The sequence below is a fragment of the Saccostrea cucullata genome, unplaced genomic scaffold, assembly GCF_032062105.1.
Source record: "Saccostrea cucullata isolate Sc308-1 unplaced genomic scaffold, CSIRO_AGI_Scuc_v1 ctg398, whole genome shotgun sequence".
NCBI classification, from domain to species: Eukaryota; Metazoa; Mollusca; class Bivalvia; order Ostreida; family Ostreidae; genus Saccostrea; species Saccostrea cuccullata.
Window position 1 is genome coordinate 161,993 of NW_026929671.1, and position 22,013 is coordinate 184,005.

Below are 22,013 nucleotides of genomic sequence, written 5' to 3' on the forward strand. Positions count from 1 at the left end.
TAATTTACTACAATGACAAAAAAGGTCAGTAATTAAGAAATAATTATCACTGTATGTAATTATTGTTCTCTCTATGTAAACAATGTGGTAACTTTAATTTTTAAATACGGTGACTGTGTTTAAGCTCTTATTCGTCTGAGGATGGATACTATAATGGTTTGAGGAATGACGCTTTCCAATTTTGAGTTGAGAATTCTTTAACACCTACTTTTTTGCATTTTTTAAATATTCGAATTTCGTTTGATTATTCGATCGTTGGTCCATTCGACTGATAGTCGAATAGTCGACTATTCGTTGACATCCCTACAATTTATCACTGAGTCATATGCTGACTGAAGTTTTTCATACTCATTGTTTGTTCAAAATAAATGCACTGAATTGACGACGGATTTTCAATTTATTTCCTGATCATAACTAGGAGCTCACGACCGCTCGTCAGGGTATGCTCACTCCTCCATGGCACTTGATCCTACATGATGTTTTGGAGATCCGTGTTTGTTCTGCTCCTATTTTGTATTGTTTTCATTAAAAATCTATATCAAGACATCTTACTTTTGTGTTGTTTTGGATGATAGTAAAATATTCAAAATTGATGTCTTCGCAGTTAAGTGATCGGGTATGGAAACAGTGCAAAATTCATAGGAGCAACGTCCAAGCGACAAGAGTGTTACCTAGGTATCACAGGAGTTGATAATTATACCCGCACTTTCTAAAGAAATTTCGGGTATATTGTTGTTACTCATGTCCGTCCGTCCGTCCGTCCGTCCGTCTGTCACACTTTTCTTCCCTAAACTCCTCTTACATTTTACACAGTAGGCTAATCATCTTTTGGGAGATGGTTGGGGGTGTCATGTAGATGTGCAGTAAGGTTTCGGAATTTTGATTTTGCCCCGGGGGGTCAAATGGGGGTCGAAAAATGACGTTTTTTATGCAAAAAGCCCCGTCTTCCCTGAACTCCTCTTACATTTTACACAGTAGGCTAATCATCTTTTGGGAGATGGTTGATGGTGTCATGTAGATGTGCAGTAAGGTTTCGGAATTTTGATTTTGCCCCGGGGGGTCAAATGGGGGTCGAAAAATGACGTTTTTTATGCAAAAAGCCCCATCTTCCCTGAACTCCTCTTACATTTTACACAGTAGGCTAATCATCTTTAGGGAGATGGTTTGTGGTGTCATGTAGATGTGCAGTAAGGTTTCGGAATTTTGATTTTGCCCCGGGGGGTCAAATGGGGGTCGAAAAATGACGTTTTTTATGCAAAAAGCCCCGTCTTCCCTTAACTCCTCTTACATTTTACACAGTAGACTAATCATCTTTTGGGAGATGGTTGGTGGTGTCATGTAGATGTGCAGTAAGGTTTCGGAATTTTGATTTTGCCCCGGGGGGTCAAATGGGGGTCGAAAAATGATGTTTTTTATGCAAAAAGCCCCGTCTTCCCTGAACTCCTCTAACATTTTACACAGTAGGCTAATCATCTTTAGGGAGATGGTTTGTGGTGTCATGTAGATGTGCAGTAAGGTTTCGGAATTTTGATTTTGCCCCGGGGGGTCAAATGGGGGTCGAAAAATGACGTTTTTTATGCAAAAAGCCCCGTCTTCCCTGAACTCCTCTTACATTTTACACAGTAGACTAATCATCTTTTGGGAGATGGTTGGTGGTGTCATGTAGATGTGCAGTAAGGTTTCGGAATTTTGATTTTGCCCCGGGGGGTCAAATGGGGGTCGAAAAATGATGTTTTTTATGCAAAAAGCCCCGTCTTCCCTGAACTCCTCTTACATTTTACACAGTAGGCTAATCATCTTTTGGGAGATGGTTGGGGGTGTCATGTAGATGTGCAGTAAGGTTTCGGAATTTTGATTTTGCCCCGGGGGGTCAAATGGGGGTCGAAAAATGACATTTTTTATGCAAAAAGCCCCGTCTTCCCTGAACTCCTCTTACATTTTACACAGTAGCCTAATCATCTTGTGGGAGATGGTTGGTTGGGTCATGTAGATGTGCAGGAAGGTTTTGGAATTTTGATTTTGCCCCGGGGGGTCAAATGGGGGTCGAAAAATGACGTTTTTTATGCAAAAAGCCCCGTCTTCCCTGAACTCCTCTTACATTTTACACAGTAGGCTAATCATCTTTTGGGAGATGGTTGGTGGTGTCATGTAGATGTGCAGTAAGGTTTCGGAATTTTGATTTTGCCCCGGGGGGTCAAATGGGGGTCGAAAAATGACGTTATTTATGCAAAAACCCCCATCTTCCCTGAACTCCTCTTACATTTTACACAGTAGGCTAATCATCTTTTGGGAGATGGTTGGTGGTGTCATGTAGATGTGCAGTAAGGTTTTGGAATTTTGATTTTGCCCCGGGGGGTCAAATGGGGGTCGAAAAATGACATTTTTTATGCAAAAAGCCCCGTCTTCCCTGAACTCCTCTTACATTTTACACAGTAGGCTAATCATCTTTTGGGAGATGGTTGGTGGTGTCATGTAGATGTGCAGTAAGGTTTCGGAATTTTGATTTTGCCCCGGGGGGTCAAATGGGGGTCGAAAAATGACATTTTTTATGCAAAAAGCCCCGTCTTCCCTGAACTCCTCTTACATTTTACACAGTAGGCTAATCATCTTTTGGGAGATGGTTGGTGGTGTCATGTAGATGTGCAGTAAGGTTTCGGAATTTTGATTTTGCCCCGGGGGGTCAAATGGGGGTCGAAAAATGATGTTTTTTATGCAAAAAGCCCCGTCTTCCCTGAACTCCTCTTACATTTTACACAGTAGGCTAATCATCTTTTGGGAGATGGTTGGGGGTGTCATGTAGATGTGCAGTAAGGTTTCGGAATTTTGATTTTGCCCCAGGGGGTCAAATTGGGGTCGAAAAATGATGTTTTTTATGCAAAAAGCCCCGTCTTCCCTGAACTCCTCTTACATTTTACACAGTAGGCTAATCATCTTTAGGGAGATGGTTGGTGGTGTCATGTAGATGTGCAGTAAGGTTTTGGAATTTTGATATTGCCCTGGGAGGTCAAATTGGGTTGGAAAAATGACATTTTTTGTGCAAAAAGTCCTGTCTTTCCTGAAGTCCTCCTTAATGTTAATCAGAAACCTAATCATCTTTTAGGAGAGTTAAATATCATGAAAATTATGTAAAACATCAACGTTAAAGAGTAAAAAAACATTGCAAGCTGGGAAACACCTTGAATTTTTATGAGTAATTAATGTACATGTCAAATATGAGAGTCATATCTCATCTCAATCAAAAGTTATAAGCAAATGCAACATTTTTGAAAAGTATGTTAGACTTCAAGGTCAAGGTCACAGAGTAAAAGTCATGAATAATTTGGAAAGATCTTATCACAGGTAATAATATACATGCATTATAATATGAATGCCCTAACTTTTCTCTTTCAAATGATGAATTTATAACAATTTAATTTTTTTGCAAGTAGGTCAAACTTCTAGGTCATATGTAAAAAAAAAACCATGCCATTCTCACAGGTAAATACTTGTACATAAGTTTAATATGAATGCCTTAAATTGTCTCTTCTCATTCAGTAGATATGACCGTGTTAACCAAGGTTAATTTTATTCAGACAGAAGAACAGTCTGACATACAAATGTACATATTTCTATATGAATTGCATGGGTAAAATTGGGCCAGTGGTTCTAGAAAAGTTAAAAATGTAAAAAGTTTTCAGACAAACAGATGGACAACATGTCACAACAGACGTTATATGACAAGGAAACCAGAAAAGCTCAAATGAGTGTTTTGAAAGGGTTACAATATGGTTGCAGTACTTGAAAAGCTGTTTTTTTTTTCATGCAGAGATATGCATGACCAACATATTCATGTTTTATATCTTCTTTAGTAATTTGTTTGTTTGTTGTGAATACATCTCTCATTGGAATTTTTCCGTCATATGGAGACACCACCAAATAATAATGAAGACAAGATGTGTTTGTGAAACCCTGATGTCCCTGTCTGGTAGCCTATGGCGAAAGTTGAAGTTTCTCAAATATATGTCAAACTCAAAGGTCAAGGTCAAAGGGTTCAAATTGTTGGTATCAGAAAAAAGTCTTGTCACAAGGAATGCACATGTGAAATAAATAATCCCTATTACTTCCTCTTCAAAAGTTAATTGCCAAGGTTAATTTTTTAAGTGGTTCAAACTCTACGGTCAAGGTCAAACATATTTATACCTGTTGACAGTTCACAATGAATACACATGTTAAGCATGAAAGCCCTAGCACCTACTGATCAAAATTTAGGCCAAGTTTAAAGTTGGGTAATTTTCTTGTGTATTCTAGGTCAAGTGATTAGAGGTAAGAATTAATGGTACAGGGGTGTGCAATTAGAAAAATCAATAACTAGCCCACGGGCTAGTGGCAGCTATAAAGTTACTAGCCCCAAGAGAAAAGTTACTAGCCCAAATATAGGGGCAAAAATTAAAATAAAAAACTATACGTTGAAAAGAAATTAATTGTTGAAAACTCAGGGTACTGAGGTCATTCTTTTTAAAATTAAAGTTTAATTCTCACTATGAAATTAAATCATGTAAAAATTATAATGAAAGAAGATTAAAATGAATTTAAATAAATTATCTTTCCTTTTACTGAACATTGCACTTGCTCATTTAGAATGAAATTTAATTCATTTTTTTCTCATCTTAAATCATTAAATACACTATAAATATATTTTATGTGAGTCATAAAACACTTATCTTTCAGTTGATTGAGTGATCGTACATAATTTAATGAGATATCTGCATGTATTTACCATAAACGAAAGAATAGAGGAAATTCGGGTTAAGAAAAAACGATCGTTTTTGGAAGTAAATAAGTCAGGTAGTGCTGCAAAACAGATAAGATTATGGAGATTTATTGAGAGTAGGAGCATGTTGTCAGAAAACTTTTCACTGGTTGGGAATTTGATAGCAAAAACGAGTGAAAATACAGGTTGTGCTTTTCATGTATTGCGTGTGTAGTTATAATTTTTACTAGCCCGACGGGCTACCTCCATGCAGAAAATCACTAGTCCGACCCCAAAAAGTGGTAGCCCCGGGCGTCGGGCGATGCTAATTGCACACCCCTGTGGTACCCAAATAAAAGGTCTTAATTGTCACAAGAAATAAACCTATAAAATGTGGAAGCCAATTGTATAGCCCATCCCACTTAAAACTTATGGGCAAGGTTATAATTTCTGCAGACAAATAGACAGACATAATATAAACACAAGAAACAAAATATGTACATAATTAGTCAAATGGAAAAAAAATATACTATTAAATTGGAATCACAAAATAGATTGTTATTTCAGGGATAGTGAGTGGGTAGGGAGATTGGACCCCCTCCCCTGGAATTTCCTTTGTTATTTAAACAAGACTATATACTGAAGCAAATAAAAAATGACTTTGGACATCCTCCCCCTAACTAAGAAAACATTGGGGTTTTTTTTGTTTATTTGTTTTCAGTGTATGAGTTTTTTTCTCCTGCTTGTCAGGAAATTCTAGGCATGAATTTTTTGACTGAGATGTGAACCCCCCTCCCTAATCCCGAAAAAAAAATTCTGGATCCGCACCAGTATTGGCAGTAACTGAATGTCACATCGACAAGGGGAGATAACTTCACAATATGAAATTCGTCTAGTGTGGCATGAGATGATCTTTGACCCTTTTTGAACTTTAACCTAATCGTTTGGGTTTATTTTACCCCCCACTACACTTAAACTTGTACTTACCGACCTCCATAGGTCTTGTAAACTTCATGAAATATAAATCCAATTATAACACAAAATGAATTAATCCAAAGCACACCATTCTGCAGCATGTTATAATGATATTCCATTCGGAAAACCTTCGTGCCATCGATTCCGTCACCTTATCAGATGAAGTGGGAATTGGCCGAGGTGTACCGAATGGAGTTTAATCTAAAAATATGATAATGGGTGACGCTACGTGATGTGATGTAGAATTTACATGTCAAGAACAAATTTTAAATTAATTCATAACAAACAATGTTTTAACAAAACTGTTCCATCTAGCCTATTCCCAAAAGTATGTACTGTGTGATTGTGGTGTCGAGAGGGGGGGGATTAGTAAATTTGAAAAGGTCCTATTATGAGCAAAACATTTATCAAAATCTAATTTACATTATTAGTAGAATTCAAACTGGTATATAATGAATTAAGCATGTAAAATAAATATAAGAGTTTCTGAGTTATAGGTCACAGGGATAATTTCATACCCAATTTGATGAATACATGTAAATTACAGGCACGTAGCAACCGGAGGGGGGGGGGGGGCTGCCCCCCCATTTTTCCCAACATTACCTGTACTATAAGAAAATGTCCATTGAAAAGATGGTTGCCTCCCCCCACTTTTTACCACAGTATATACATTGCAAGGAAATATGGGAAAAAATTGGAAGTGAAAGTAATTTTGCCTTGAAAAAAAAAGTGGCCACTACCCCCCCCCCCCATTTCATTTTTTTTTCCTTGTTAATTTTTTTAGGTTAGAAAAAAAAAATTTCTCAGGTTGCCCCCCCCCCCCCCACACTTTCAAAAACGATGCTACGTGCGTGAATTATATAGAATTATTTTGATTTTTTCCTTGGTAAGCCGCCCGTAGGATTGTGTATTTAGAGGCAAACACCTTAGTGCGGGTATTACTGTCTCATGACAGCATCTAGTTAAAATTGTTAATCCCTCCATTCTTATAGAGCTACTACCATTTGAAAAATTTGTGCTTGAAGGATATCCGATCCTCAGTCAGGAAGGATAACTCCAAAAATTAAATATTTAAATTGAAATACATCAAATTGAAGCTTAAAATGATTTTTTTTCATGAAACAATTTTCATTTTATTATACCCGCACTTTCTAAAGAAAGTTCGGGTATACTGTTGTTACTCATGTCCGTCCGTCCGTCCGTCCGTCTGTCACACTTTTCTTCCCTGAACTCCTCCTACATTTTACACAGTAGCTTAATCATCTTTTGGGAGGTGGTTGGTGGTGTCATGTAGATGTTCAGTAAAGTTTCGGATTTTTGATTTTACCCAGGGGGGTCAAATGGGGGTCGAAAAATGACGTTTTTTATGCAAAAAGTCCCGTCTTCCCTGAACTCCTTATAGATTTTACTCAGCAGCCTAATCACCTTTTGGGGGATGATTGGTGGTGTCATGTAGATGTGCAGTAAGGTTTCGGAATTTTAATTTTGCCCTGGTGGGTCAAATGGGGGTCGAAAAATAAAGTTTTTTTATGCAAAAAGCCCCATCTTCCCTGAACTCCTCTTACATTTTATTCAGCAGCCTAATCACCTTTTGGGGGATGGTTGGTGGTGTCATGTAGATGTGCAGTAAGGTTTCGGAATTTTGATTTTGTCCCGGGGGGTCAAATGGGGGTCGAAAAATGACGTTTTTTTTATGCAAAAAGCCCCGTCTTCCCTGAACTCATTCTACATTTTACACAGTAGCCTAATCATCTTTTGGGAGATGGTTGGTGGTGTCATGTAGATGTGCAGTAAGGTTTCGGAATTTAGATTTTTCCCCCGGGGGGTCAAATTGGGGTCGATAAATGACGTTTTTATGCAAAAAGCCCCGTCTTCCCTGAACTTCTCTTACATTTTACTCAGCAGCCTAATCATCTTTTGGGAGATGGTTGGTGGGGTCATGTAGATGAGGAGTAAGGTTTCGGATTTTTGATTTTGCCCCCGGGGGGTCAAATGGGGGTTGAAAAATGATGTTTTTTATGCAAAAAGCCCCGTCTTCCCTGAACTCCTCTTACATTTTACTCAGCAGCCTAATCACCTTTTGGGAGATGGTTTGTGGTGTCATGTAGATGTGCAGTAAGGTTTTGTAATTTTGATTTTTTCCCCGGGGGTCAAATGGGGGTGGAAAAATGACGTTTTTTGTGCAAAAAGTCCTGTCTTTCCTGAAGTCTTCCTTAATGTTACTCAGAAGCCTAATCATCTTTTAGGAGAGTTAAATATTTTGAAAATTATGTAAAACATCAACGTCAAGGGGTAAAAAAGCATTGCATGCTGGGAAACACCCTGAATTCTTATGAGTAATTAATGTACATGTCAAATGTGAGAGTCATATCTCATCTCAATCAAAAGTTATAAGCAAATGCAACATTTTTGAAAAGTATGTTAGACTTCAAGGTCAAGGTCACAGAGTAAAAGTCATGGAAAGATCTTATCACATGTAATAATACACATGCATTATAATATGAATGCCCTAACTTTTCTCTTTCAAAATGATGAATTTATAACAGTTTAAGTTTTTTGCAAGTAGGTCAAACTTCTAGGTCATAAGTAAAAAAAAAAACAACATGCCATTCTCACAGGTAAATACTAGTACATAAGTTTAATATGAATGCCTTGTCTCTTCTCATTCAGTAGATATGACCGTGATGACCAAGGTTAAATTTATTGAGACAGATGGACAGTCTGACATACAAATGTACATATTTCTATATGAATTGGGTAAAATTGGCCCAGTGGTTCTAGAGAAGTTAAAAATGTAAAATGTTTTCAGACAAACAGATGGACGACACGTCACAAAAGACGTTATATGATAAGGAAACCAGAAAAGCTCAAATGAGTGTTTTGAAAGGGTTACAATAGGGTTGCAGTATTTGAAAAGCTGTTTTTTTCATGCAGAGATATGCATGACCTACATATTTATGTTTTATATTTTCTTAGGTAATTTGTTTGTTTGTTGTGAATACATCTCTCTCAGGATTTTTTCCCTCATATGGAGACAGCACCAAATAATAATGAAGACAAGATGTGTTTGTGAAACACTGATATCCCTGTATGGAAGCCTATGGCAAAGGTTGAAGTTTCTCAAATATATGTCAAACTCAAAGGTCAAGGTCAAAGGGTTCAAGTTGTTGATATCAGAAGAAAGTCTTGTCACAAGGAATGCACATGTGAAATAAGTAATCCCTAGTACTTCCTGTTGAAAAGTTAATTGCCAAGGTTAATTTTTTTTAAGTGGTTCAAACTTAAGGGTCAAGGTCAAACATATTTAAACCTGTTGACAGTTCACAATGAATACAGTACATGTTAAGCATGAAAGCCCTAGCACCTACTGATCAAAATTTAAGCCAAGTTTAAGGTTTGGTATTTTTCTTGTAAAAATGTGTTTCCTAGGTCAAGCGATCAGAGGTAAAAATTAATGGTACCCAAATAAAAGGTCTTAATTGTCACAAGAAATAAACCTATAAAATGTGGAAGCCATTTGTATAGCCCATCCCACTTAAAACTTATGGGCAAGTTATAATTTCTGCAGACAAATAGACAGACATAATATAAACACAAGAAACAAAATATGTATAATTAGTCAAATGGAAAAAAAATATACTATTTCAGGGACAGGGAGTGGGTAAGGAGATTGGACCTCCCCCCTGGAATTTGCTTTGTTATTTAAACAAGACTATATACTGAAGCAAATAAAAAATGACTTTGGAATCCTCCCCCCAACTTAAAAAACATTGACCCCACTATCATTGTTTTTATTTTGTTTATTTGTTTTCAGTTTTTTTTTTCTCCTGCTTGTCAGGAAATTCTGGGCTGGAATTTTTTGACTGAGATGTGAACCCACCTCCCTACTCCCGAAAAAAAATTCTGGATCCGCACCAGTATTGGCAGTAACTGAATGTCACATCGACAACGGGAGATAACTTCACAATATGAAATTCGTGTAGTGTGGCATGCGATGATCTTTGACCCTTTTTGAACATTAACCTAATCGTTTGCTTTTATTTTACCCCCTACTATACTTAAACTTGTACTTACCTACCTCCATAGGTCTTGTCAACTTCATGAAATATATAATCCAATTATAACACAAAATGAATATTAATCCAATGCACACCAGACTGCAGCATGACACTGCTAATGCTATTCCATTCGGCAAACCTTCGTGCCGTCGATTCCGTCACCTTACCAGATGAAGTGGGAATCGGCCGAGGTGTGCCGAATGGAGTTTAATCTAAAAATATGATAATGGGTGACGCAACGTGATGTGATGTAGAAATTTACATGTTAACATGTATAGTACAAGAGCAAATTTTAAATTAATTCATAACAAACGATGTTTTAACAAAACTGTTCCATCTAGCCTATTCCAAAAAGTATGTGCTGTGTGATTGTGATGTCGAGAGAGGGAGGGGGGGATTAGTAAATTTGAAAAGGTCCTCAGCAATTATGAGCAAAACATTTATCAAAATCTAATTTACATCATTAGTAGAATTCAAATTGGTATATAATGAATTAAGCATGTAATATGAATATAAGAGGTTCAGAGTTATAGGTCATAGGGAGAATTTCATACTCAATTTGATGAATACACTGTACATGTAAATTATATAGAATTATTTTGACTTTTTTCTTGGAAAGCCGCCCAATATGTAGGAGCGTGTATTTAGAGGCAAACACCTTAGTGCGGGTATTACTGTCTCATGACAGCATCTAGTTTATCTTTATAAGATTCGAGCTCTTTGGAAGTTTTGGAAAAGGTCCTATAAAAGTTGACATTTGTGCCCTATGAAAGGAGAAAAAAATAATACAGTTTTAGAGAAATAAGATTTTTTTGAATCCAGCCATATATATCAATGCTTATTAGCATATTATGAAATGAAAAGTGATTTGTGATGTCTTGCAATGATATATGATAACAAAACCCTTTTAAATTATGTATTATAGAATACATGACGGAAATAGAAGACAAAAAATACCAAATAAGTATAAAATTCATGACAATTTCTCTGAATGCCTGGATACCTATTTCATTTTTTAACCTTAAATATATTTGTTTATCAATTTGCAATGAGAAAATGCATTGCTCATATTCCATGTCGCTTTTTCTGCAAAAATATTGGAGATTTGACCATTTTCCCTATATAATTAAAGCAATATGAGCTGTATTTTTGAAAATTTTATTTTGATGCTAAAATGTGTTATTATGATAAATTTGTATGTAACTTAAACGTTTATGATCAATTTGGCTAAAATAAATGAGAAGAACAACTTCTTTATAAAATACAATATACAGTTTTATATAAGAATTCTTTATTGTACTTGACGACAATAATGTTATTTTGATTCAATCGAAGCCTTTAAATAGTTCTTGCATCGTAAATATGAACAAGAGTAGTTTATTGACATTATTTTTTTTTCTGTCATTGAAATACATGTAGTTCTTTACAATTTTGCAACAAAAAATTCCGACATCAAAGTTGCAGCTCATATTGCTTTAATTTAACTTTAATCATTAGAAATACTGTGGATAAATTAAATAACTTTGTGGATTTAGAGATACTTTTATGAGTATTTTTGATTACTTAACTGCTAATTTTATAAACCTGAGGATCGGACTACCTTCAATATGTGTAGGCAATTTCCAACAGCATCTGGAAGCAATTTCGTTTATTTTAAGGTATTTAACTGTGTGCACATACAAATTTTACTAGCTCGGTGCTCCATGACGTTCAATGAGGTTCACAATCTTGGCTTCCCTTTTTCGTGTTGATTTTATAAAAATGGCTATAAAATGGCCATACACCCTCGAATTTTATTTAAAATTTCGCAAAGTGACGTTTAATGAATATTCTATACCGACATGTAAAATACCTTCATTTTGTGCAATATAACTGTGTAATTCTTAATTTCATTACGAAGTATATGTAAAGGTGTGAAAAACTAGGCATATTTTACCTAGCTGATCTACCAGTATATTTTTTAAGGATCACCGGAAAACACTAAATATTTGTATATTTATTTGAAAATAGGTTTTTATCTGGAGAATTTTACCTGTTTCATGAATAAAATGCTCTCACAATAAATCTTGTCCGCGAACTTTTTTAACAACCCTGGAATATTTGATTTGTTGATTATAACTTTTCTATATATTTGATTTCTTTATTAAGGTATATGAATTGTAAAACCTACCGTTCAACCAGACTGGATACAGTGTGCCACACTTTGTAAGAGAGGGAGGAGAGGTAGACATATTGTATCCTCTCGCCCCGTACCAGCCCTCTAGGATATACCTGTCACAAATTGGTGAGGAGTCCATATCGTAGTAAAAATAACTCGAGTAACATTTTCGCAGTAAATGGTTTTGTTATGATAACCTTCCTTCAGCAGTCAACGTACATGTATCCAATATTGATCATATTTCCATGAATCATTCATTAAAGGATGCCTAAAACTTGTCTTCCTTCGAAAATCAATCGACAAAGTTTTGGATTAAAAAAACGAAATGAGAAAAATACAATGTGCATAGTAAATAAGCAATTATACATGTAGAAAAAATCTTTCATCCCTTAAATTATGTTAATTAAATTACGATAAAGAAAATATGAAGGCTTGAATTAAACATTCAACAAATATTGAAATAATATTCGGTAATGATTAGAAATTAACAATAAAATTTACCCTGGATAGTTAATAAGATAATCAACAGTATTCTTCTGTTTTCTTTAAGGTTATGCTGCATCCCTAAAAGAGACAAAAAAGGAAGATCTGAAATGAATAAAAGATGAAGGATATGGAGATACCCAACAGTATTCAATATCAGTTACACAAAAAAATACAAAATAGGAGCAGAGGAAACATGGACCATGAAAACATCAAAGGTGGGATAAGGTGCCATTGAGGAGTGAATATCACTTCAGATACAAATAAAAGTATGCTACATAAGTCAATTAAACACTAGAAAAAAAGGAGCAGAACAAATTCGGAACTCTAAACAGCAAGAACGGGATGATGTGTCATAGAGGAGAGCGAGCGTTCCTTTCCAGTGGATCACTCCTTGTCTTGATTGGGAAATAATGGTAAAAAACTGTTCAAAATTCAGTTGGTAAAGAATGGCTCAACAGTTACAATGAAAAACGCCAATCTGCATTAAACTTAATTAAAAATTCTGGGAATATTAAAAATTCATCATAACCAAGTTCCTTATTTTTCAAATGACAATATAAAATTTATATCCTTGAAGTATTTTGTAGTAGAATCATATAACATTTTACCTAACCTGGAACATTTTAGTAGCTTTTTATTTATTTTATATTCTTACTGTAGGTTAAAAAAGTGCTCATAAGAAAAGAATTCACGTAAAATACAAATATGCGTCAATCAACAAAATGGTTATATGTGTTTGCTAATGCAAACAATAAGAGTCATTTCTATATTATATTTCAATCTTGTTTAGAAGGGAACGTCTATTGTCGATAAAATAATCATTTTGGCCAATGCAATCTATAAATCGAATTCTGTCTGACGCTTGCTATACAAAATGTTCATAGTATCGACCATAGAAATTAACAAAATTATAAAATATAAGATTTAAACAAGACTGTCCATATTCTTGTTTCATGAACTTGTTTGTCAGTAGATTACAACCCTTAAGAAACTGTTCATTTGCACTTTCCTATCGAATAAATAAGGATGAAGGATATGGCGATAACGAACAGTATTCCATATCAAAGTCCATAAAAAGTAGGAGTAGAGCAAGCACGGACCTCCAAAGTTCAGAAGTGGGATCAGATACCATGGAGGAGTGAAAATCCACTTCCGACCGGTAACAACCTCCGTATGCTCCTTGTCATAATCGGGGAAAAAATCCTTTGTCAATGCAGTGTATAAATCATGGACTAACGGTCTATGAAATCCAACATCAGGTATGTAAGGTGCAGTATTGCAAGATTAGGGAGGCTGACGATTGAAAAATGAAAGTCTCCACCTATATTATTAAATTAAGTCGTTAGATCCACCTTTTGTTATCTTTTGAAGTTGCTGTGTGCTATTCTCCTTATCCCTATTGTTACCTTTAAATTATATGAAAATGGCAAATGTGCAACACATCTCATGCATTTGAATTCTCCCATCTGTTTAAATTTTAATGCCTGAATGTAGAGCTTTTTAAGTATTTAACAGTTTTACTAAATTATATACTAGAGTATATTTGGTAATATTCAAACATGTTTGACAGAAATCAATAGACTTAAGGACATACGCAAGGTACCTTACCTACTGATAATTTTTCAAAATAGTCTATATTCAAACTTATAATACCATTAGATGCTCTTAGCCAGAAAATCAGCATGCGTTACCTAGGGTTTTGAAAAGACATGAAATTATGAAAAATTTTGCATTATTCAAAGAAAAATAAACAAAAATTACAAAACATAAATTCCAGATTTTTTTTTCTTCAAAATTTGTGTTAGAAGAGGTCTACAAATCCATATATAGACATTAAAAGTATTGCCCACATGCCATTCATTTAGTGGCACTCTACAACTCCAGGGAAGAACCCAATAAAGTTCAAACTACGTTGCGTATGACCTTAATAAAACTTGTTTAGCAACAAATGGTACTGAAATGAAATATTCAGAATAATTTTTTTTTGGTCACAATCTGCTTATCAACCAGTAATTGATTGGTCAGTATCTGCCTATCAACCAGTGCATATCACGTTTTGTACTGCCATCATCCAAACGAGTTCATTTTCATGATCCAATGGTCCTTACAACTTTCAGTCAGAAATCCGTTTGATGTAAAGCTCCAGCAATTGTCATTACATAATGTTTTCAAAGTGCAGATTTAGCATTAAAAATTCATAAATTTTGAACACGATCTACTTAATCTAATTTCAAAAAGAGGCATGTCAACATCAACCGTGCTACGTCATCAAGTTATAAGTCATCAATTTGAATTAGCAATCATTCATGTAGTTTGGCAGAGGGAGTCTCAAAGTTTTCTTAAAACGAAAGTCGAATGAAATAATTTAGAACATCAATTATTGTGTGACATTGATATTTTCTTTATCCTTTTAACTCGTTCGATTTTGAAATGGTGTATATTCTTCAACTCGGCAAGCCTCGCCAATATATACACACAATTTCGCTTTCATGTTTTTATAAAGCCAATATCAGAAAAAATCACACAATTTTTATAGATATCCTCTATTTATTTTCCTTTTCATAGAGGCATTTCATTTAAGAAATTGAAATATGCTTCAAACAGTCATTAAACTAGAGGCACTCATATGAATATAAAGGCAGTGTGTCAACGTTTTGCTGTGGGATACCCAAGATTTGTGTCGGATCAAAAAGTTAAATAAAAGGTCACAATGGCAATATGTAATAAAGATTCTGTGAAAGGTTTATCAATTTTCATTTTACAGACGGACGGACGGACATACCGATTACTATATACATTTAGTATCAAATGAAAATCAAGTTGTTTCTGACACAATTTCTAACATTTCATCATACCTAGGGATTAAATTGTCTATATGGATAAGGAGGATATGGATATAACGAACAGTATTCAATATCAAAGTCCATGTAACAATACAAACTAGAAGTTACCTTTTGTGAGCAATAGAGCGTTGGATTTTAAATGTATTCAAGCCACCGCCTTCCATACTTTCCATGTTTTGCTATACACTGTTTTACGGTAACGTGTAAAGAGAAATAACTCGCGGTATCTAATGTTATTCAGAAGCCGCCATATCTCACGTCATAGGTACGAATATAATGACAGTGTCCATGTTTTGCCATGAGAAACCTAAAATACGTGTCGGATAAAAAAGTAAAATAAGAAGTGCATAACAGCAATATGTAATAAAAATTCTGTGAAAGTTTCAACAAATAACACTCTGTGGTATGAGGAGTTACGGATAGGACAATGGGTACTCCAAAGCGTAACAGACAGACGGACGGACGTTCGGACATACCGATTACAGTATACCCCCCTCCACTTTTCAAGCGGGGGTATAAATAGGAGCCGAGCAACAATGAAACGTTTCTGCCTTCTGTTTAATTGACTTTTGAGCTCGAATACTGTTCGTTATCTACATAGTGGGGTTTTAGGAAAATATATCGTTTCATGGTTATTTGACTTCGCTGTTGAAGAATAGTTTAGTAGTAACATATGTGGAAAATTGCATTTCGTGTTGGACATACATTTGTAGATCTCATCATACCTTGAAAACCACAACGAATGGAGGCGTACAAGGCGAGGACAATCCCCCGCTCTGAGAAAAGACATTCCGCAATTCCGAAAGTTATATTTTTCAAAATTAAAGTGTTTATATCATCTTTTACACATTTAATTCTGTATTTCATTGTTTAAATAATGTATTAATAATTTATTTTTCACTCAGGTTTTTAAGATATGTGAAAACAAAAAAGAAAAAGCTTCATGTATGATTCGAACTCTCTCCATAGCGCAGGGTTTGGTCCGAGACCGACCGCTACGAAGTATATGCATTATCGACGCTTGTCAGGGTGATTTAAACCAACGGGTTGTTGAAGGGTATATTTTTTCAGAAATTTTCGATTTTCATATAGAATGGGTTCAGATTTCATTTTTTGGACAAATGAAATAGATTTCACATTTACGTTTTCATAATTTAAGCGTTAACGAAGAATGGAGACTTGACCCATTTATGTTCAAAATTCATTTTTCATAGCTCTAGTAAACCCATTTTCCATTAAATATGCTTAACTGTCAACTTTGAAATAAAGATTATCAAATAATAAGTCCTTCAGTAAAATAAAATGATAAAATGTTTTAAAGATTACATTACTGAGAACATGATTTTGGAAAAATAAAACTTTTCTGTGAATTTTGAAAATTGAGAAATATTTTGTCTCAGAGCAGGGGATTGTCCACGCCTTATACGCCCTCTTTCTTTAACCCCCGCGAAAACTAGTGATTGCACAGTAACAGAATGTCACACATATTAAAAAGCCTACTGATAGGAAAAACAAACTGACATCAGCAAGTTTTTACTTGATAAAGGTATATTTTAGCATTTTTTTTTATCGTACATTGGGATAAAAGAATATCATAATCTCTCAGTCTCAAAGTCTTAACATTTTGTCTGACACAGAGAAAACCTGCTTATCATCTAGCCATTTTTCAGCCATTTCTTTAGTTTTTATCATTTTATTTTTTGTGTTTCAAAGGACGCTCGTGAGTTCAAATCAAGGTTGACGCTCACCTAAGAAGCTAATTGGCAGAGTGCTCTCTTCAAGTTTGGAAGATTTTGCATTCAATCCACGGCAGCGATTGACCAAAGTCTTTGAAATTTAAGTAGCGACTGCTCCTTCACCAAGCGCTCGACATCTCGAAGTGAAGGCTGTGGATGAGACCTTAAATCCCGAAGTCCCATGTCACGAAAGGCATTGACACGATAAGGAACCTTCACTGCTCAATGGCCATAAGTACCGAGTAAAGGTCAAAATTTGAGGCTTTTCATCAACACACGATACCGTTTCTATTAGAGTGAAAAAAGTATCCAATGCAACAAAAATCAACAACTTATCTGTCTCAGACAATGATACAATCAGCTTAAAAATTCAGCAAACATTTTTATTTGTCTTCTTTAAAATTTTGGAATTGAAATATAGTGAAAAACGTCGAAATTGTTTCAAAATTGCACATCGAAATATTTCGGACGGGATTCAGAAAACTTGTCCCTTTATAATATTTGACTGTCAATTCTCTCATTACAAAGAAAATCTTAACTGAAAAAAGCTCATCTAAATCTTACCTGCAATTCTTTATTACATTCGTATCAATAGTGTTAGTGGAAACCTCGGTCATATTGTTCCTATCTGGAAAGTCCTCTCTATGGTCGAGGTAGAAATACACAGAAAATAGAGGATTACATAATTTATCAAACACAACCATTGGAGCCATATTTATCCATAAGCTGAATATTATATATACATTATATAATTTATAAACGTGACAAGGGGCGTTTTTGAGACAAAAAAACCCCCCCAATAAATTGACTATTTAATCGATAAAATCATTCATACCTGTAAAAACTATCTCTTTTATTTCAGTTGTATGTATCACTCTGCAAAGTTATAGCACTTAAAAATTTTCAAATTTACAATAAAAATGTTTATATCAAAAAGAAAAATCATGAAAAAGAATCAGAATGTTCATATTTCCGCATTGGATTTTTATTCTTTTGATATCATCGGTCCTACATGTATAACACACCTGGTTGTGCCGACAAATTGAATACCGTGCATTAGCACCTTTCAGAACTCTTGTGCTTAATAGACGCAAGATCCGTTTGTGACGTTGGATTAAATATCAATTAGAATAATTTAATTTACAATAGCCTTATTAGTAAGCATTTAAAAATCTCTAAAATTATTTATCGCTAAAAATTAATAAAATACCATATTTTAAAGACAAAATCGCTAAATTTGCGTCTCGCTAAAATTTTCACTTATACGGTACATGCAGGTGTTCATAGAGTATTGAAAATAATATAGTTCCTACTGTGTTTCTACCGGGGACAAGGATCACATGTGTTATTTTAAGAATTGAATACATACTTTAGAGCGGAATGATAATTTGTCGGCACGGCCAGGTGTGTTATAGAACCGAAGACATTCAAAATCTGAATTCAATACTAATATTTACATTCTCGAATTTCCTTCTTCATAATTGCTTTTTCGTTAATCTTTAATGTGAATTTCGCGCTCTTCTAAATTGGGTTGGCTAACAGACTTAAAAGCCGGTTATGACGTTAAAAGATTTGAACGTCAAAAATAACACTGAATGTTAACGGACTGTGATCACGTGACATACTTGCTTTGCGGACAGTCAGTGTTTGAGCAGCAAAGTCGCGTAGAAATGCCACTACTACTGTTAATAAGCAGGTGTTTCACTTCACATGCAATAAGAGACATCAAGAATGGTTCCTTCCAAAAGAATGGTTTGTGTTTTATTATTTTCAATTATAAATTTAAATTTGATATCAACAGAGGTGTTCCCAGTGACCTGGAATGCGTTGCATTCCTTGTGTTATAATTATAGATATATAACGCATTTTTTTATTTACTGAAAAGTTCGGTAAAATTGATAGGTATGTGAACTCCTGTGGTGTTATTGTCACATGAGCACGAGTGTTAACATGTTAACCCCCTGTCAGATGTAGTAATTTGTCAAGACTTTCTCGCAAACAATCACATTACCCAACTCATTTAGTTGATCCAACTTCTGATGATTTGGAGGTCATGGTTAGGGTTAGCGTTATCTCCAACCTCTGATGATTTGGAGGTCATGGTTAGGGTAAGCGTTACCTCCAACCTCTGATGATTTGGAGGTCATGGTTAGCGTTAGCGTTACCTCCAACCTCTGATGATTTGGAGGTCATGGTTAGGGTTATTGTTACCTCCAACCTTTGATGATTGAAGGTCCTTGTTTGCCCTGCTCCTGTTTTGTATTGTTTTATGGACTTTTGATCTTAAATACTGTTCGTTATCTCCATATGTTTCACGCAACTATTTATGTTCCGGTTACTTGTATAAACCTTGTAGTGATTATAATTAGTTATTAGAAATGAAATAACAGTTTTAAGCGGTTTTATCAGCTTATCGTCGTCCAGCTGAAATTAAAGAAAGAGGTCCATTTCATATCTATCAACCTCAAAAATATGTACATATAGGCTTATCACACCGTACAAAAGTACATTTCATTCTTGGTTTTCAAAAGAAAATCTAAGAAAACTGAAACTTAATTTATTGCTCGTGTAAAATGTCCATGTAATGAAAAATGTTTAATTTTTGGATTATCACATTTGGCAAAAATTAAGATGAAAGATTACATGTAGAATGAGTCAACAAACCGAAAAGAAATTCACGAGAACATAAAATACCCAGATATCATTGTCTGGTCTCCGACAGCTCTTGAATCCTGTCTTACAGTAACGACATCCTTCTTGCGCAGGCGCAAAATGGTGAGATTGGAACCGCTATCATAGCCTAAATTTCGTCCATCAGAGATCGTTTGTCCTACAGTTTCACCATTAACCTGCAGCCAGGACTTCAGAAGTCTATCGCCAGCTTCCATATTCCAGAAGAATAAATAAACGCCATCTTTGTTGGCTTGAAATCTATCAATGAAGAACGAGTCGGATGTGTCCAGGTATTCCGTACTGAAGTAGACAGGAGAAGAGGATGTAGATAATGGTGCCATAGCCATAAAAGCTGAGCGGGAAGTCACTAATAAGAAAATATTTATAAATTTTAATTATATCTTTCTCTCTCTCTCTCTCTCTCTCTCTCTCTCTACCACAGAAGAAACATGGGCTAAAAAGCAGATACTTTTTCATCCGTACATGTAAATTACTCAACAAAAATATAGCCCCAGACCAATTATTAAAATTAGATTAATCGTTAAAGTTCCATTCAGGTAGAAGCAGTGGTGAAAGAGGAACAAACAGGAAAAACCAGTGGTGCTAGTGGTGAGAATGGGGGAACAGGAAAAAATCAGTGGTGGTGGTGGTGAGGATGGGGGAACAGGTAATAACAGGTTGTTGTAGTGAGGATGGGGGAACAGGTAAAAACCAGTGGTGGTGGTGGTGAGGATGGGGGGATAGGTAAAAACCAGTGGTGGTGGTGGTGGTGAGGATGGGGTGATAGGTAAAAACCAGTGGTGGTGGTGGTGAGAATGGGGGAACAGGTAAAACCAGTGGTGATGGTGGTGAGGATGGGGGACAGGTAAAAATCAGTGGTGGTGGTGGTGAGAATTGGGGAACAGGTAAAACCAGTGGTTTTGGTGAGGATGAAAGAGTGGGTGGGGTGGATGGCTATCCCTCCCCAACTTTTTTGATGAGCTAAAAACTTACTTGAACCAATGCGCCATCCAGAAAATGATGACTGTTTAGGTTCTATAATGCTATCAGTATCAGTCGCATAAAGATACACTCTGTCCCCGCGGGTCAGGGGGAAAACCTGTAGGGTGGAGGAGGTGTCCTTGTTGGACCCTGACGAGGAATCTGGCCACACTCCAATGTCATTAAACTTGTGTCCGTTTCGGTAAATGTAAACCATGAAATCCCGCCGCTGGGTCTCCACAGAGAAAGCAAAAACATACAAACCAGACTCTGGACAGACGAACGTGCCGTTTCTGGAATTGTAAACGTGACCGTTGTTGGAAATTATATCTTGGAAGTTAAAGCCGTAAGAAGAGGAGGGGGGTCTAGTCAATGACGTCACTGCTCTAGCATAGAAGTACGTTTCATCTAGAATATAAATCATCGTCTTGATGGCTACGAAATACAGAAAAAATATCCCTTCATTTATTTCATCAACAGAAAAGCTTACTGTAATTTAATCGCCAGCCAGAGAATGTGGAGAATATTGCGTCAGCCGTTCCATTGACCATAACTCTGACATTGTCTCCAGACTTCAGATCATACACTACAAACCCCGTGCTGGAGTCGCTAGTAATGTTTCCTCGAGAGTCTGTGAAGGAAGAACCAAGTGATACATCATTGATTAGTAGATCTGCTTCAGAGTAGCGCTGATTGCTTGTCGCTATTGTCCACGAAAAGACATATGGGCCACTGTATTTACAAGAAAAGATCCCCGTGCTCCTGCTGTAAGCCAAGCCTTCATTGGTTGTAACGTTGTCAAATATGACGTAATTATTTGTCGTTGATGACGTTAGTTGTGCGTAGAAGGCGTAATTCCCAGGTATTTCTGTCACATTAAAAAATATCTCGTAAGAATAGGATAATTCACGTCTATATTTAAAATATAATAGATCCTTACGAAATTACCGCTATTATTCCCTGTGCTGATGATGATACTGGAAGTAAAGGTGGCGTTACAGTTGATATTACATAAGTCCCCTTTGCAACAACCTGAGCATGACGTATACGACCTCTTACCCTTCAGAGATCGCTTCTTTCCAACAATACCTGCTGTTGATATGTGATTTTCACAAGCCTAATAATTACATAATTAAAATACTAGAATCTGATACATTCGGAGTCACATGTCTCCAAGGATTAATAAACAAATGCAGGAAAAAAAAATATAATTGAATACTTATAGTAAAAATCGGTTATTATAATGAAGTCACTAGGACCTATAAAATTTCTCCTTTATAATCGTTATTTGTTATATCGTATAAGGAATTTGTGAAATTAATATAGCTGGGGATCCAAGATAACTTCGCTATATTCGTGAATTTGCAATATCCG

The 22,013-nt window shown here is 35.6% G+C and overlaps 2 protein-coding genes across 2 annotated transcripts in view; both read right to left on the reverse strand.

Moving 5' to 3' along the window:
• LOC134281717 (uncharacterized) overlaps nucleotides 1–17,630 on the reverse strand; it is a 41,914-nt gene extending 24,284 nt beyond the window's left edge. Inside the window, exons 1-2 of the mRNA XM_062764148.1 lie at nucleotides 17,550–17,630; nucleotides 12,422–12,484 (exon numbers count right to left, since the gene is read on the reverse strand). Of these exons, the coding sequence (XP_062620132.1) occupies nucleotides 12,422–12,482 (61 nt within the window). The 5' untranslated portion in view covers nucleotides 12,483–12,484; nucleotides 17,550–17,630. The remainder of the gene's footprint in view (nucleotides 1–12,421; nucleotides 12,485–17,549) is intronic.
• Nucleotides 17,631–19,559: 1,929 nt separating this feature from the next.
• Nucleotides 19,560–21,162, reverse strand: LOC134281718 (uncharacterized). Its single transcript, XM_062764149.1, has 2 exons — nucleotides 20,652–21,162; nucleotides 19,560–20,025 (listed from the first exon to the last, which is right to left on the reverse strand). The coding sequence occupies exons 1-2, from the start codon at nucleotides 21,061–21,063 to the stop codon at nucleotides 19,661–19,663; spliced, it is 777 nt and encodes a 258-aa protein (XP_062620133.1). The 5' UTR covers nucleotides 21,064–21,162; the 3' UTR covers nucleotides 19,560–19,660.
• Nucleotides 21,163–22,013: the final 851 nt, after the last annotated feature.